At 38.8% G+C, this 14,331-nt stretch overlaps 1 protein-coding gene across 3 annotated transcripts in view; it reads left to right on the top strand.

Annotated features, from left to right (window-relative positions):
- Nucleotides 1-12,998, top strand: part of LOC128020127 (protein ITPRID2) — a 34,130-nt gene extending 21,132 nt beyond the window's left edge. For all 3 annotated transcript variants that reach the window (XM_052606755.1, XM_052606756.1, XM_052606757.1), the window contains 12 exons: nucleotides 790-998; nucleotides 4,038-4,687; nucleotides 6,016-6,076; nucleotides 6,835-6,923; nucleotides 7,581-9,128; nucleotides 9,738-9,812; nucleotides 9,967-10,082; nucleotides 10,281-10,428; nucleotides 11,103-11,168; nucleotides 11,279-11,674; nucleotides 11,768-11,896; nucleotides 12,415-12,998. In XM_052606755.1, the coding sequence (XP_052462715.1) occupies nucleotides 790-998; nucleotides 4,038-4,687; nucleotides 6,016-6,076; nucleotides 6,835-6,923; nucleotides 7,581-9,128; nucleotides 9,738-9,812; nucleotides 9,967-10,082; nucleotides 10,281-10,428; nucleotides 11,103-11,168; nucleotides 11,279-11,674; nucleotides 11,768-11,875 (3,466 nt within the window). In that variant the 3' untranslated portion in view covers nucleotides 11,876-11,896; nucleotides 12,415-12,998. The remainder of the gene's footprint in view (nucleotides 1-789; nucleotides 999-4,037; nucleotides 4,688-6,015; nucleotides 6,077-6,834; nucleotides 6,924-7,580; nucleotides 9,129-9,737; nucleotides 9,813-9,966; nucleotides 10,083-10,280; nucleotides 10,429-11,102; nucleotides 11,169-11,278; nucleotides 11,675-11,767; nucleotides 11,897-12,414) is intronic.
- The last annotated feature ends 1,333 nt before the right edge of the window (nucleotides 12,999-14,331 follow it).

Genomic DNA, 14,331 nt, shown 5'->3' with positions numbered 1-14,331 from the left:
GGACGAGCGCTGTGTGAACAAAAGCCAGATCTAATTCCGTGTCGAAGTGATGACGCGCGTTATCACGCGACTCATTTACCGGCTGTTTTGAAGGAAGATCAACGTTCGCTACGAAAACATATGTGCAAACTGTAATGAAGCAGAGATCAGTTAGTTCCTCACCTTCCGCGCTGACGCAGAGATTGTTTTCTTGCTTCAGTGAAAGTATAACGTGCCTAGCGTTTTCGACTCGTACATTACACGTCACGCGCTGATGTCACGTGTCGTTACGGGATCTTCAAGAGTTGTGTGTTAAAACACGCACATATACCGGGTCATCACTGGCAGTGTGAAAGTGCAAAATCTAGCGACCTGGGAACAATTGCAGGAACACTTTACCTGTGTATTTGCCGGAATGGCAGTGTGAAAGGGGCTTATGACTTTGAGCCATTTTCAAAATATGCTCTAACAATTTTTCTACTTTTTTTTTTTTGTGTGTGTTTCTTTTAAATAAATGCCTTTTTTTTATTAATTGTTTGCTGTCTAAGTAAATAACACATTTTTAAGTATGGCTCAATTATACTCTTTGCAACCTTCGTTTTGTCTTATATGTTTGTGAACATTTATTTTTGATACTACTAATGATGCAGAAAATTGCAATCCGTGTAAAAGAAAAACAAATATAATTTCTAAGGTCACACAGTGGAGTTATTTGAAGGTCTTTGTATGCAGTGACTTTGGCAAACATTGATCGTCTGTTTGCATGTAGATGGAGGTGTGTGTCTTTCATGGATGTTGTTGTACTTGCAGCGTGTCAGAACTTCTGGACCTGTATGAGGAGGATCCAGAGGAGATCTTGTACAACCTCGGCTTTGGGCGTGAGGAGCCCGACATCGCCTCAAAAATCCCTTCTCGTTTCTTCAACTCGTCTTCTAGCGCCAAGGGCATCGACATCAAAGTTTACCTGGGAGCCCAGATTCAGCGCATGGAGCTGGAGAACCCGAACTACGCACTGACAAGTATGTAGACCGCGCTGTCAACACAATCCATGGCATCTGAGAGTACTTCAGCCCCCATGGTTCACACCTCCTAAATTATCATCTAAAATTATCGAAACTACAAGTGGCAACTGATTATAAGTCGCACCAGTCCAACAATACGTCATGATGAGGAAAAAAACATATATAAGTCGCACTGGACTGTAAGTCGCATTTATTTAGAACCAAGAACCAAGAGTAAACATTACCGTCTACAGCCGTGAGAGGGCGCTCTATATCTTCAGTGTAGACTACAGGAGCACTGAGCAGTATAGAGCGCCCTCTCACGGCTGTAGACGGTAATGTTTTCTCTTGGTTCATTTCCCTTGGTTCATTTCTCTCAGTTCATGTCAAATTAATTTTGATAAATAAGTCGCACCTGACTGTAAGTCGCAGGACCAGCCAAACTATGAAAAAAAGTGTGACTTGTAGTCCGGAAAGTATGGTAAGTCATTTTGATAAAATAGTGTTGGATTTTTATTATCAAACATAAACATGAACATTTTTAATCAGCATATCCGCCAGAAACATTGCATCTTTAAATTCGTTATTGGTCATTAACATGGAGTCAGAGCGATCTTTGAGCAAGAAAGAACAACACTTTCAAAAGAAATTCTCACTAGACAGTCTTACACTACTGAATGCAAGTTTCTGATCATTGAGAAGACAGACAAAGACAACCAGACATGAGTTAAGAGAAGGTGCCTGAAGGAGAAGTGTGTTTGATTTTAAGAACACATTGCTGAACACTAAATCGATGTGTTAGTGCTCATTCTTCAATAACTGTATCTTCAAGCAAACGATGAGCTCCGAACCCGCAAACACTCGCTGATCAACAACGCTTTGCGTTCAGACTCCTTTCAATAGAATTAGAGCACAACGAAGCCATTGTCCTCCTTGGGCACAGAAATGAGAGGGTGAGACAGACGGCAAAAGAGAGAGAAAGTGCCAAGCAGGCTGTGGCACAGCAGAGCTGATTCTGCCCTCCGCTCACATCAGGATTCGGCCTGTGTGCCAGCTTTGTGCCAGCTTGTGTATTGGCCTACATTTGCATAATTCTCACTGTGCCAAGACAAAGCAGCAGAACAGGAAGGTCCTGGGTGAGGGTAGGGATGTGTGGAGTCTGTGAAGGCCTGTTTTTGTTAAACTTGAGTGCACTGCTTTCGCCTTCAGGTTTGTTTTGAAGCTTAGTTTCATGAAGTATTTATGTGACTTTGAATAGGCTGGCTATGAACTGTTGGGGCAGAATGTCAATTTTAATACCAGTAATATGGTAATTATAATTTACTCATCCAAACCAAAAAAAATGAACCATAAGAGATTTTGTCTATCCCACATTTGCATTCATGAATAATGGCTTAAATTTCAATATCTCACACTAAGCCATCATTTAACTTTGGAAATTTGATATATAATAACCTTAAATTAAAATAATTTAAAATCATCAATAAAATCTGAAAATAAAACCTGATACATAAAAGTAAAATATATATATAATGTGTGTGTGTGTGTGTGTGTGTGTGTGTAGATATAAAATTCATGTTAAAAAATTTTTATTTACCTTAAAATATTAAAAGAAATATTAACATGCTTAAATTAACTTAGAAATTATAAATTCAAGTAATTGTTAAACATGCACTTTAATGTAATGCAAATAAGTAAACAATAACTAAAATAAATAACAAATTAAAAAATGACAAGGAAAAGAGAACAATATATCTAACATCAACCAGTCTATAGGTTACTAGTGCTGATGTTTTGAGACTAAAAAAAGGAAACCCTTGTTCACCCTCACTTAAGACTAACTGACTGTTTGTGCTTATACCCAATATGTGGGCATTTTGACCATAAATGTGTATGTGAGGTGTTCTGTGGATTTGTTTTCCCATGTCTCATTGACTTTTCTTACAAAACTTCTGTTTCTTCCTCCTCGAATGCTCGTCTGTGGGGGCTGTGTTCTCCAAACGGACGTGCTTGTCCCTCTCTCACAGAAAACCACACTCTCTGATCCTCTTTTCTTTTTCTGGCTCATGTCCTGCAAGCCGTTCCTGAACACTGACTCAGACAGCCTGGCTGCACTGAGATAAATGAAGACTATTGATTTCTGAGCAACACACATCACTGGCTTGTTATCACTTGTTATCATTCCTTTACATGCCTGCAGTATTGTCAAATCCTTTTCCTTTATGTCTGCCAGAACAAATGACGAGCTTGATGTTGATAAAGACCATCAAGTCACACAAAAGTTGCTGTGTTTTGTACCGGATCTTGTTTTTGCAGCGGGAAGCCCTGAAATTTTTGAATTTTCCAGATCGCACTGATTCTTTCAGAGTGACTCGATTTTGTAGTGACTTCCCATTTCGCAGAGTAACGTTATATGTATGACCTGACCTTAAACAGAAGCTGTTCTTGACTCTTTTTGAATCTGAAAGGATAACACACAGTTTAAGTGAGCAAATGAGTCATCTGAGTCAATTCTGTCTGATTCAGAATGATGACTCCTGTGGTCAATTCAGTCTTACTTTGGAGTTTGACTGTTTCAAAAATTACTTTATTATATTATAATATTATAGTATATTTTATTATATTATAATATTATAGTATATTATATTGTATTATTCAATCAATTTATTTATTTTAATTATTTATATGAAAAGGTACAATATTAAAAACAACAACAAATATATATTTTATTATTAATAATGCATTATTCTTTGTTTAAAGCCCTACACTTCATAATATTTAGAATATATTATGTTTATTATATTACAGTATTAACAAAACAATTATATTAAGAATCATTTATAATACAAATAATTATATTATAATAATTGTGGTTATTGTTATTAAAATTGGTGTATATTTAAAGTTCTAGTGTTTTCTATTGTTTCTATTATCATTTCTTTATTTTTTCTCTTTGTTTCTTGAGTAAATCAATGAAAGGTTTCAGGTTAGTTGTGCATAGGAAATTGTCTGTTCTAAAGCTCTTCTTTGTTTTTTTTGTTGTTTTTTTTTCTGTAGGTCGGTTCCGTCAAACAGAAGTTCTGGCCACGGTGGCAAACGTCTTCTCTGAGATCTACTCCCAGGTGTCTGGAAGACCCATGGAGAGAATCGGTAGCAGCGACATAGAGACTAAAACCCAGTCTCCGTTAAACAGGAATAATTCTGCTTTAAATGCAGTCAAGATTCTAAAACGGAACATTACGAAACCGAACCTGCTGGCCTCTGTCATGGAAGGAGCAGCCAAACAGCCTTCAGCGTCTGACGATGACAACGCAGAGGGTGCAAACTCTGACGTAGGGGCCGGACTGATGGATACGGAGCACAAACTCCAGCAGAAAGTCTTTAGAAAAAAAGATTCCTCTCTGGCCACAGTGACTGAGGAGGCCCAACAAAGTATCTCAGCAGACGCTTCACTCAATGGAAACGTCCCAAAACCTACGTTAATGAATGGTGCCCACTCTACTGAGACACCAGCTCTAGATAAAGACATGTCACTTTCTCCGGTCATGGTGAGCATCAGTCGGGTGTCTGACACGAGTGACTTCAAGGAACTTGAACACCAGGAGATCATGACTTCCACCCCAGATAAAGAAGTGACCAACCTGCTACCCAACCCGCTCATAGCCCACCTACTCAGCCAGCCCAGAGACTCATTTGAGATGGAGGAGGTACGGTCCCCTCTCGCTTTCACTTTCCTAAAACAATCTTCCTTGCTTTCCCTCATCCGGTTCTCACACTGACAATCATCTCCAAGCTTCTCCTAAACTTTTTTTGTGTGTGTGTGTGTGTGTGTTTTGTTGTAAAAACAGCAGAGGGTCATGACACTCAAGAGCTAAACATTAGTATGGAACATAGAAAGCTTGGAGCATGTACTGGAGATTATGGTTTTGCCTTTAAATATGTTAAAGCATGCTACTGGATCCTGATAGCAGACAGTGTTCATCAGTGATACTCAAGTCCAGCTTGACGAAAGTTTATCAGTGGCCAACACCATTTCCTGCAAAACTTGCATTTAAAGCTGCCATTTTTGACATTTTAAAAATTTTCCTGCTATTTTAACACCGCTTTTAAAAAGTTCTTTACTCATTTTTAGTATGATATTATATTCTATCGTTTAGTTGAGCAAGTGAATCATTAGACCTTATTCTGTGCATGATTCAATGACTCCTGCACTCAATTCAGTCTGATTTGGGATGAGGTTCGACTGTTTCAGTAAAAATATGATATTATATTAAGTACTAAATAGTCAAAATATTAATTGAAATGTAATATTAGAAAACAGTAATAGTAATAATAAACGGAATTTTTTATATCAACGTGCAATTAATATTGGTGTTACTTATTTACTACTGATTTAATAGTAGTATTTTTTTATATATATAGGATTTCTTTTTTTCATCAGGAAACATTGCATGCTTTCAGGTGTATAAAGTTTTACTCACCCTCATGTTGTTCCAAACCTGTATGACTGCTTTCTTCTTTGGAGCATTAAAGATGATATTTTGATAAATGTCGGTTTTGTTTTTGTTTTTTTTGTGCATATAATTAATGTCGGTGGCCTCCAGTGTTCTTGGAAATGTATGTATTTTTAGTGCTCTGCAGTCATATAGGTTTGGACCAACATAAGGGTGAGTAAATGATGACAACTTTACGTTTTTGGGTGAGTTATCCCTATAAAAAGACAGCTAAGACCATTACAAATAAACCACTTGTTACGTGTTGTCTCTGTACCATTGTCTCTTATAGCTCTGTTTGTTTGAGCATCCTAACACGGCATGATAAAGTAACTCTGGCTTGACCCATAGTGTGAGTTTGGGGTGTGTTTGTCCGACCACCCAGTACTTTTACCAGGTCATTTTATATGCTGGCCTCTTGTCATACCATATTTTCTAACAATGGATCATGAGCTGCATAATTTGAGTTTGTAATGTTCAAGTGTGATTTTATGCTGCTGTGTTGTGATCAGTCAAAATGTTAATGGTTTGTTTCTTTGCAGTTGCAGAGCAATGAGGATGAAGCTCTTCCTGGTCCTGGTGGCATGTCTCAACCTGGCAACGGTGAGAGTGGACTGACTGCGGTTATCAGTCGAGCTACCAGGAAACTGAATTTGTATTCATGCCAAAGGCTATATGCAATTTTGAAGCATTCAAACAAATATCATGTAAAAGAGACTTCTTAGTAACAGGTTTTCCACTTAGATTTGCTATAGGGTTGTTTACAACATCTGTGAGATTTGGATTGCTGGGAATATCATACTTATTCCTCTTGAGAATGCAATGACCGTGTGATCAGACTCTGTTGTCTTTCCCAAAAGAGAAACACCCACTTTTTCTAAGAACACAGAGGAAGACGTGTTTAATTTAAACAATTGACGTAACTGTGATGTGTTTTAGCATGTTGCCTTATCGCCCAGCCCTAAAGAGCTGAAGGGGACTTTAGGATCTGTTTTAGATAAAGTCTGCCCTCATGTGGTACAAATCAGTAGATGTTCACTATTCAGATATGTAGAAGAATGTTCCAGCTCTTTATCAAACAGCATTTGTGTCATCATGTAGATTACAACATAAAATATTTGGGTCATAATTATGTTCCTTGATAAGCAAAAGTGTGTTGCCAAAGCTTTACTTGAATTGAAATATTTATTTAGGTATGTTACAGAATACGTCATGGAAAACAGAAAAAAAAGGTGGCAGTAATTTACTGTATTCGCCACACTCAACCTAAATGATGAGATCTAAGCCTTAAAATTTATGAGCATGAATTATAAAAGCTGGTCTGAATTTTGAGAAATCGCTCGTTTTGTGTCTCCCTACAGAGAGGTTTTTGAGGACTACCAGCCAGCAGTCTGACAGCAGCGGGTTTGCAGAAGACCCATCCACAGACGCTTTGGGTAATCACCTGAAGGTACGTGAGTGTGGGCATAACCATCTGGACTCTCTACAGCCTATGAATGCAAAGATTGTCATCCTCTATGAACCCAACAAATGTTTTATTTTTTTATTTAGCTTAAAATATATATATATATATAATATACACACACACACACACAATATTATGAAGATTGTCATTATTATTTTGAATTTAGTGTTTTTTATTTAATTATTATTAATAATAATATTTATATAACTATTTTGTAAAATGTTGTTACATGAAAAATAACCATATTATTAATTGAAATCTAATAAAGTCTGGTTTTCTGAATATTGGTATTCGACGCTAATGGTAAAACAAAAAAATGAAAGTGAGAATATTGACTTTAAGTTCTATAGGAATATGAATATACAGTAAGTAGTGGACAAATTCAGCATTTGGTACATCTGAAAAGCCCTCTAAATTGAAACATTTTTTTAATGATGAACTAAGGTGCACTAGAACTTAAAATGGTGGCATGTGTTCTTAGGGGAATTTACAAAACATAAATGAGGACAAAAATAAATAGCTGGGTTCAAAGTGGTAAAATACAAAGTGTCTATCAATGTTTCTACCAAAGTATGAGTGTTTCTAAGAACCAGTCCTTCAGTAGATAATGGAAGTGAAACTTCTCTCTTGAACTTTTATTAGGTGCAAGAAAGCTCAGACAGCTGTGACAGCGAAACCACAGTGACATCGCATGCAGGAGAAGTCCGCACACCCATAGCATTGGAGTTCCCCAACTTTGAGAGATTGCAGGGTGAGGAAGCCCATCCTCAGTCCAAGAGAGGCACGTTTAGTGGAACAAACCGTGAGATCACCAGCCTCCAGATTCCCAATCCAAACTCTGACAACATTAGCCCCAATGGTCCGCTACTTTCTCCTGACTATGATAGGGCTTCCATAGTTGAGTCCAATTTCACTACAGTCCAAGAACCCACCACAGACTCTACAGAAGTGGATTCGAGTAGATTGCTAGATCCTGCAACAGATTCCAACTTGGATGTCCAACATGAAGGCAACATATGCCAGCCTGGTTTAGGCATCGATCTAGAATCCTCTCTGGATTTACATCCATCCTCTGGGCCAGAGTCTTCAGATCTCCCAGCGTCTTTGGATTTTGAGCAATGCCACGCTTCAACTCAAAGAAGACAAATGGACCCTCAAACAGCCCCTCAGAGGTCATCTTCTATGGATGAGGAACATCCTGGACGAGTATGGGTGAGGGACAAGAACTTGCTGAGTGAAAGCTTGGAGAGGAATCCTTTAAGGAGATCCAGCTCCCTCCCAACCTCACCGCTCAGCCCAGCACGAGTGGTCACCTCCATGCGGATCCAACTTGGAAAGGGTTCGGTCAAGCACTGTACCCCACCCTCATACTCGTACCGCTACGATGAGGAGAATCACAGTGTCCAAGAAGTGGATTCCATTATGGAAAAAGACGAAGAAGATCATGCTGGTGGCCGCTCTGAGCTTTTGAACTCTGCTCCAGCAGGTGAATCAAAGATGGACTGGGGAACGCCACCAAATCTTCTCAATGTACCCCAGCATCTGACTCGCTCTTCCAGCTCGCTTTATAGCGTCCCTGCAGACTGGCTCCAAAGGCCCTTGGGTGAAGGGCCAAATTGGAGCACAAATAGCGTCCCAAACCTTAGTCAATTTACGGGCCTGGCCCACCCTCCTCCTCCTCCTCATGGTTCCTTCTCCTCTGCCCAACATGGAGTGGCCTCCTTGTACCCTACTGGAGTTCCCCACCACACTTCTTTCCCACAATCGCGGAGTTCACCTTATCATCAACCACTTAAGAGCAATACATTTACTCCACCACAGGGGGCACCATTTACACCCCCGCACAATATGCATTATTCTCATTATCCTCACAGTGTGCCTTTCAGCCCATTCCATTCACCTTATAATATTCCTCAGGGAGCTCCCTGCAGCCCCTCATTGAACATGCACAGCAGCCCGTACCAACCTCACGTCCCTCTCGCGCAATCCCACAGTGCCCTCTATAGACTGGGCAACAACGGTTCTCCTCATCACCCTGGTGTCCCCTACAGTCATCCATACTATCCATCTCCCTCGTACCCTTGCTCTTTTGAGACGCCTCCTGCACCTGTCCCTGCGATGGGCAGCACAGAGATGCAGCTCAGAAGGGTCCTGCATGACATTCGTGGGACAATGCAGAACCTTGGTCAGGTAAAAACTGTCAAAATTATTTTTAAACTTGTTTAGTACATGACCTAATGAGATTTTATGACTCCCCAAACAATTTTAACCTTTGGTAAACATGATTATTAATGAGGCTGTGACTGAAATGCTCTTAGTAGTAATTGTTTGTGTTTAAAGCCGGGTGGAATGACATGCAGTATTTGACAGTACAAATAGGTTAGCTAGTGAAGTTATTTGCTTACACAGAAGATTTATTTGGATGGGCTGAACTGTTTTATGTTATTTACACATAACCGTGATTAGGAAACATAGAGTAGTGCCTAGTGTGAAATAACAGAGATCGAGATGAGAAAGAACTTAAGAAATGTTGCTAGGCTCATGTACACACACACACACACACACATACATGTGTGTGTGTGTGTGTGGCCTCTGACCTGTAATAACTGTTTTGTTTTGCACAGAGACAGTAATATATCTGCATAAAGTAGAACAAGGAAGTGTGTTCCGGTTTCTTGTGAATCCCACCTAAAATGCAAATAATCAGCCGAGTCATCATGCTGCATAATCCTGGACTCAGTTTAGACATGCTTTTCCTCTATGACTCATGCCATAACTGATCTGTGCTTTTGTTGGCAGAGCTCATCCGTGCATGGAGGGGACACACCCATTGACAGGATCAGCACACCGTGCTCTGTCCAACCACTTTTTGAGGTACATCATTTCCCAAAGATGAAGCCGTCATGGTTTCATAACCCTGAGTTGCATCATTAGAAACCTCTTATGAAACTGAGATGCTCATACAGTGTAGCTTGTGCAAGAGTATCCCTATTATTCTTGTCCCTGCTGACTTGCCGTTGTGCTGCAGGAGCTCCAGATGCGACGCAGGAGTCTGAATGTCTTCAGGACTCAGATGATGGATCTGGAGCTGGCTCTCATGAGACAGCAGTCTATGGTCTACCAGCATCTCAGTCTAGATGAGAGGTGAGGAAACCATAGTTCCTCAAATGACAGATCACAATGTTAAAATATTGGTTTTCTCCATCAACCTTAAATTTATGTGATCGCTGCCACCTCAAATGCTGACTTGTGAAGTTTACTGACTGTTTGCCAGACTTTGGAAAAAAAGCTATTAGAAACTTAAACCTTTACGTCTTATATTTGGGGTTTGTGATGTTGCAGGCGGGAGGCAGAACAGCTTGAAGCACTGCGGATGGCAGTCAGGCAGGAGCTGCAGGAGTTGGAGCTGCAGTTGGAAGATTGTCTGCTCTCCCTGAATGAACAGATGCGCAGCAGCTCGCAGCACAGCAGCCTCTACCGCCACCACACGGTCAGTGAATGAAATAGCATCTGCCATATAATACATGATCAATTATGCTGTTAATAGCATTTACTTAATATGTTACCTAAAATATATTTCTGTTAGAAAGTACTAGAACAAAACATTCTCATTTTTATTATACCCTCTTAAGTTTGCAAATACAAACTAGTCTTAATGTAAATGCCAATTTTTTTTTTGTGTGTGTATTAAATTAATACTTTTGCTGAGCAAGAATGCATTAAATTTGATCAAAAATAAAGACAATTATTAAGTCACAAAGAATTTTTCTGTTATTCAAAGAATCCTGAAAACCAAATGAACCGTGGTTTTCACAAAAATATATTAAGATGCACATCTGTTTTCAACATTGACAATAAAATGTTTGTAGTTTCTTGACCAGAACTATTTCTTGAGCAGCAAATCAGCATAATAGAAAGATTTCTAGAGGATTGTTTGACACTGAAGACTGGATTACATTTAAGCATATATTAGAATAGAAAAAAAATATTTTAAATTGTAATAATATTTCACAATATTACTATTAAAAATACAATTTGATCCAATAACGCAGCCTTGTGAAGCATAAGAGACTTCTTTTTAAAACATTTTACAGACCTCAAACTTTTGAACGGTTGTGTATGTTGATGTTTCTTAATGTTTAGTAAGAGATGCTTGTCTCACAGGGAATGCACAGAGGTCACAGCATGGAAAGCCTGTCTAATTCTTCAGCACTGCGGGCCATGGAGCCGGTGAGTGGGTTATTCTCATGTTACAGGGTCCTGTATCTGATATCATCTGCATGCCTTGTTGTACTCTTTTTCCTCTCATTATTTATAAATTCTTGTATGTGAATATACAGGTGACGGACCTCCTGAAGGAGCAGTTGTACCTTCAGTCTGAACTGGGATATGAGGCTGCCTCACCCAGGTCAGGCCGCTCGTCGAGGGCGTCCAGTCCTGGAAGATTCAACCGAACGCTTGAGTCTTGCTCTCCTTCCCCGCAGCGAGGCAGCTTTTACCGGGCAACCCTCAACCTCACACCCACGGTCCCTGCGAGGCCTGGAATGGAGGTTCCTCGGCCCGTTTCCCCAGAGAGGATGGAGCAGAACATGACGCCTGCTTCCTTGGAGTTGAGCAGAGATGAGGATGAGATGTCACTGGATGGTCACGGGAGCAGGACGACGGAGGACTGCAGTCCCACCGAATGGAGGAGTAGAAGTGGCGGGAATGGTGACTTGCAACATCTTATACAGGAGGTGAGAGAACATGTGTGGTTACTGCACCATTTGAGTGAGCTCTTTGTGGCCAGTTATGCAGTCTAACATCATTTGTTATTCGTCCTCCTGCAGATTAAAGAAAGTATCGCTCATGAAATCCGGCAGGAGATTGTGAACGAGCTTCTGGCTGCTGTGACGCCACGTAGATCTCCTCTCCCAGCCAGGAAGCCTCCTGTATAAGCTTCATAACAGAGGATGGAGGTTGGTTTTGATGGATCACATTATGCTCAGTACAGACCTCGTTGATCTTTTGAATGTTATACGTTAACTTTTTGAAAAAAGTTTCTTATCCTTACAAATTATGCATTTATTTGATAAAAAATGGTGAAAACAGTGTGACACATTATTGCAGTTTAAAAAAAACTTTTTTTAATAGTTTTAAATATATATATATATATATATATATGTTTTAAACTATTTTAAAATATAATTTACTCCTGTGATGGCAAAGCTGAATTTTCAGGGTTATTACTCAAGTCTTCAGTGGCGCGTGATCCTTCAGAAATCATTCTAATATGCTGATTTGGTGCTTATTATTATCATGTTGAAAACTCAGACTTTTGTGAAAACCATGATAGATTTATTAATAAAAATTCAGCATTTTACCCACTCTTTGTGTGGGCTGTGTAATTATCTGCTTTAGAAGGCAGTAGGCAGGCAGCTCACTAGGTTTTAAAACTCTTCTCAATCAAAATCTCTGTTTTGCTTCCTTGCATCAGGTGAAGAAGTAAATCCTGTGAAATAGTCACAACGAACACTGGTTAAAGCTTTGCACTGAGAACAGCCCAGCACCTCTCTCTGGTTCGGTCTGTGAAGCCCTTCCAGACTCGACTGCTTCTGGACTAGACCTGCAGGGAATATGCTCACGCATTTGAGTCCAGATTCCACTTTTGCAGTGGTTGAGATCTTCCACTTATCTGAATCCGCAAGGGGCACTAGGCTTAGTGTGGTGTCCGTCTGGTACATATATTACAGAAATGTAATCTTTTGGGATGTATTTAATTATGTGATGCAGGCTTGTTGGATGTTTGCAGAGGTTGACAGGACTGTGGGTAGCTAAAGTTTTCTGTGTGAGTGTGTCTTTGTCTGTCTAGGACAAAAATGTCTACTGAAATCAGACTTGTTTTCTAATTCAGCCTCTGTGAGGAACTAACTGTGCAATACATTTCACTTTTTTCTCTCAAACTTGAACTGATCAATCACAGCTACTGTTCTACCTAATGCACACAGCTGTCTTCATTACATGTTGATGGTCTATCACATACCGTATGTGTAGATGCCTAAACCTTCATAAACGTATTGTCCTGTGAGAAGAAAAAGCTCTAAATTATCTTTACACATACACACACATTAGCAGGCCCATAAATATATATATATATATATATATATATATATATATATATATATATATATATATATATATATATATATATATATATATATATATATATATATATTATTTTTTTTTTATTTTTTTTTTTATTTTTTTTTTAAACAGCAGTGGATAGTCTGTCAAATCTTCAGATGAGAATTTAAAGTGTTCGACTTAATTTTCCTCAGTGTGAATATTTTTTTGTTTGTTTGTTTGTTTGTCTAAGCTGTAATGAGTTGTAATACTAATTGATTTATGTGCACGAGTGGACAAGTTCCCTTTCCGCTTGGGATGCATGAGGGATAATCATTAATGGAAATCATTAATAAAGATTTATTTATTTTGTACATACAGTTGCCCAGTCATAATTTTGTGGATTGTGTTTGTATTATGGTTTACAATCTTTATACTGTACAAAAATAATGAGTTTTCCAGGTTACTGCAGAATTAAAGGAATGGTTCACCCAAAAAAATTTATTTCCTAAAAATGTACCCTCAGGCCAACCAGGATGTAAATGACTTTGTTTCTTCATTTAGCATTGCATCACTTACTCACCATTGGATCCTCTGCAGTGAATGGGTGCCGTCAGAATGAGAATCTAATCCACTGACACAATAACACCAGATATACACATCACTCCAGTCCATCAATTCACATCTTGAGAAGTGAAAAGTTTCATGTTTGTAAGAAATAAATCCATCCATGATATAATATGAATAAAAGCAGATATTGCTCATGAATTCCCTATTTGAGGTCAATTATTTATTAGGTTTATAAACTAATCTAAAAACAAACTGCAGCATTTAAACTGATAGAACAAGAGGGAACATTGTCTGTATGATTTAGACCCTTTAACAGCTCTAATAACACTCAAGTTTGTGTATAAGTGCTTCAATAAAAATGTGAGCTGCGTTTGTGTTCTGAAACCATCTGGTACTGTATCCCTCACCTCATAAACTTCTGAAAGGTGGATTTACAATGCCTGCTTTTTATTATTGTTGTTAATGAGTTTGAAATGAAATTTACTAAATATTTTTATTATTGCGCCATTAATAGTTAATCAGTCTTCCTAATCAAGAACATTTATTCACAGCATGTTTTAATATTTTATTATTTTTACAAGCAGTGTGTGCATCTGGGATCTCAGAGGTGACTGAAGATTTTACCCAGTCTAGGAATCCATTTACAGTGTTGGTTCAGGTAACTTGGCTTCCAGAAAGTAAACATGCACTTCATCCATTGATTTTTATTATTATTATTATT

This window comes from Carassius gibelio, chromosome A9 (genome assembly GCF_023724105.1).
Source record: "Carassius gibelio isolate Cgi1373 ecotype wild population from Czech Republic chromosome A9, carGib1.2-hapl.c, whole genome shotgun sequence".
Lineage (NCBI taxonomy): Eukaryota > Metazoa > Chordata > Actinopteri > Cypriniformes > Cyprinidae > Carassius > Carassius gibelio.
The sequence above is the reverse complement of the archived record's forward strand: the minus strand, read 5'-3'. Positions and strand labels throughout refer to the sequence as shown.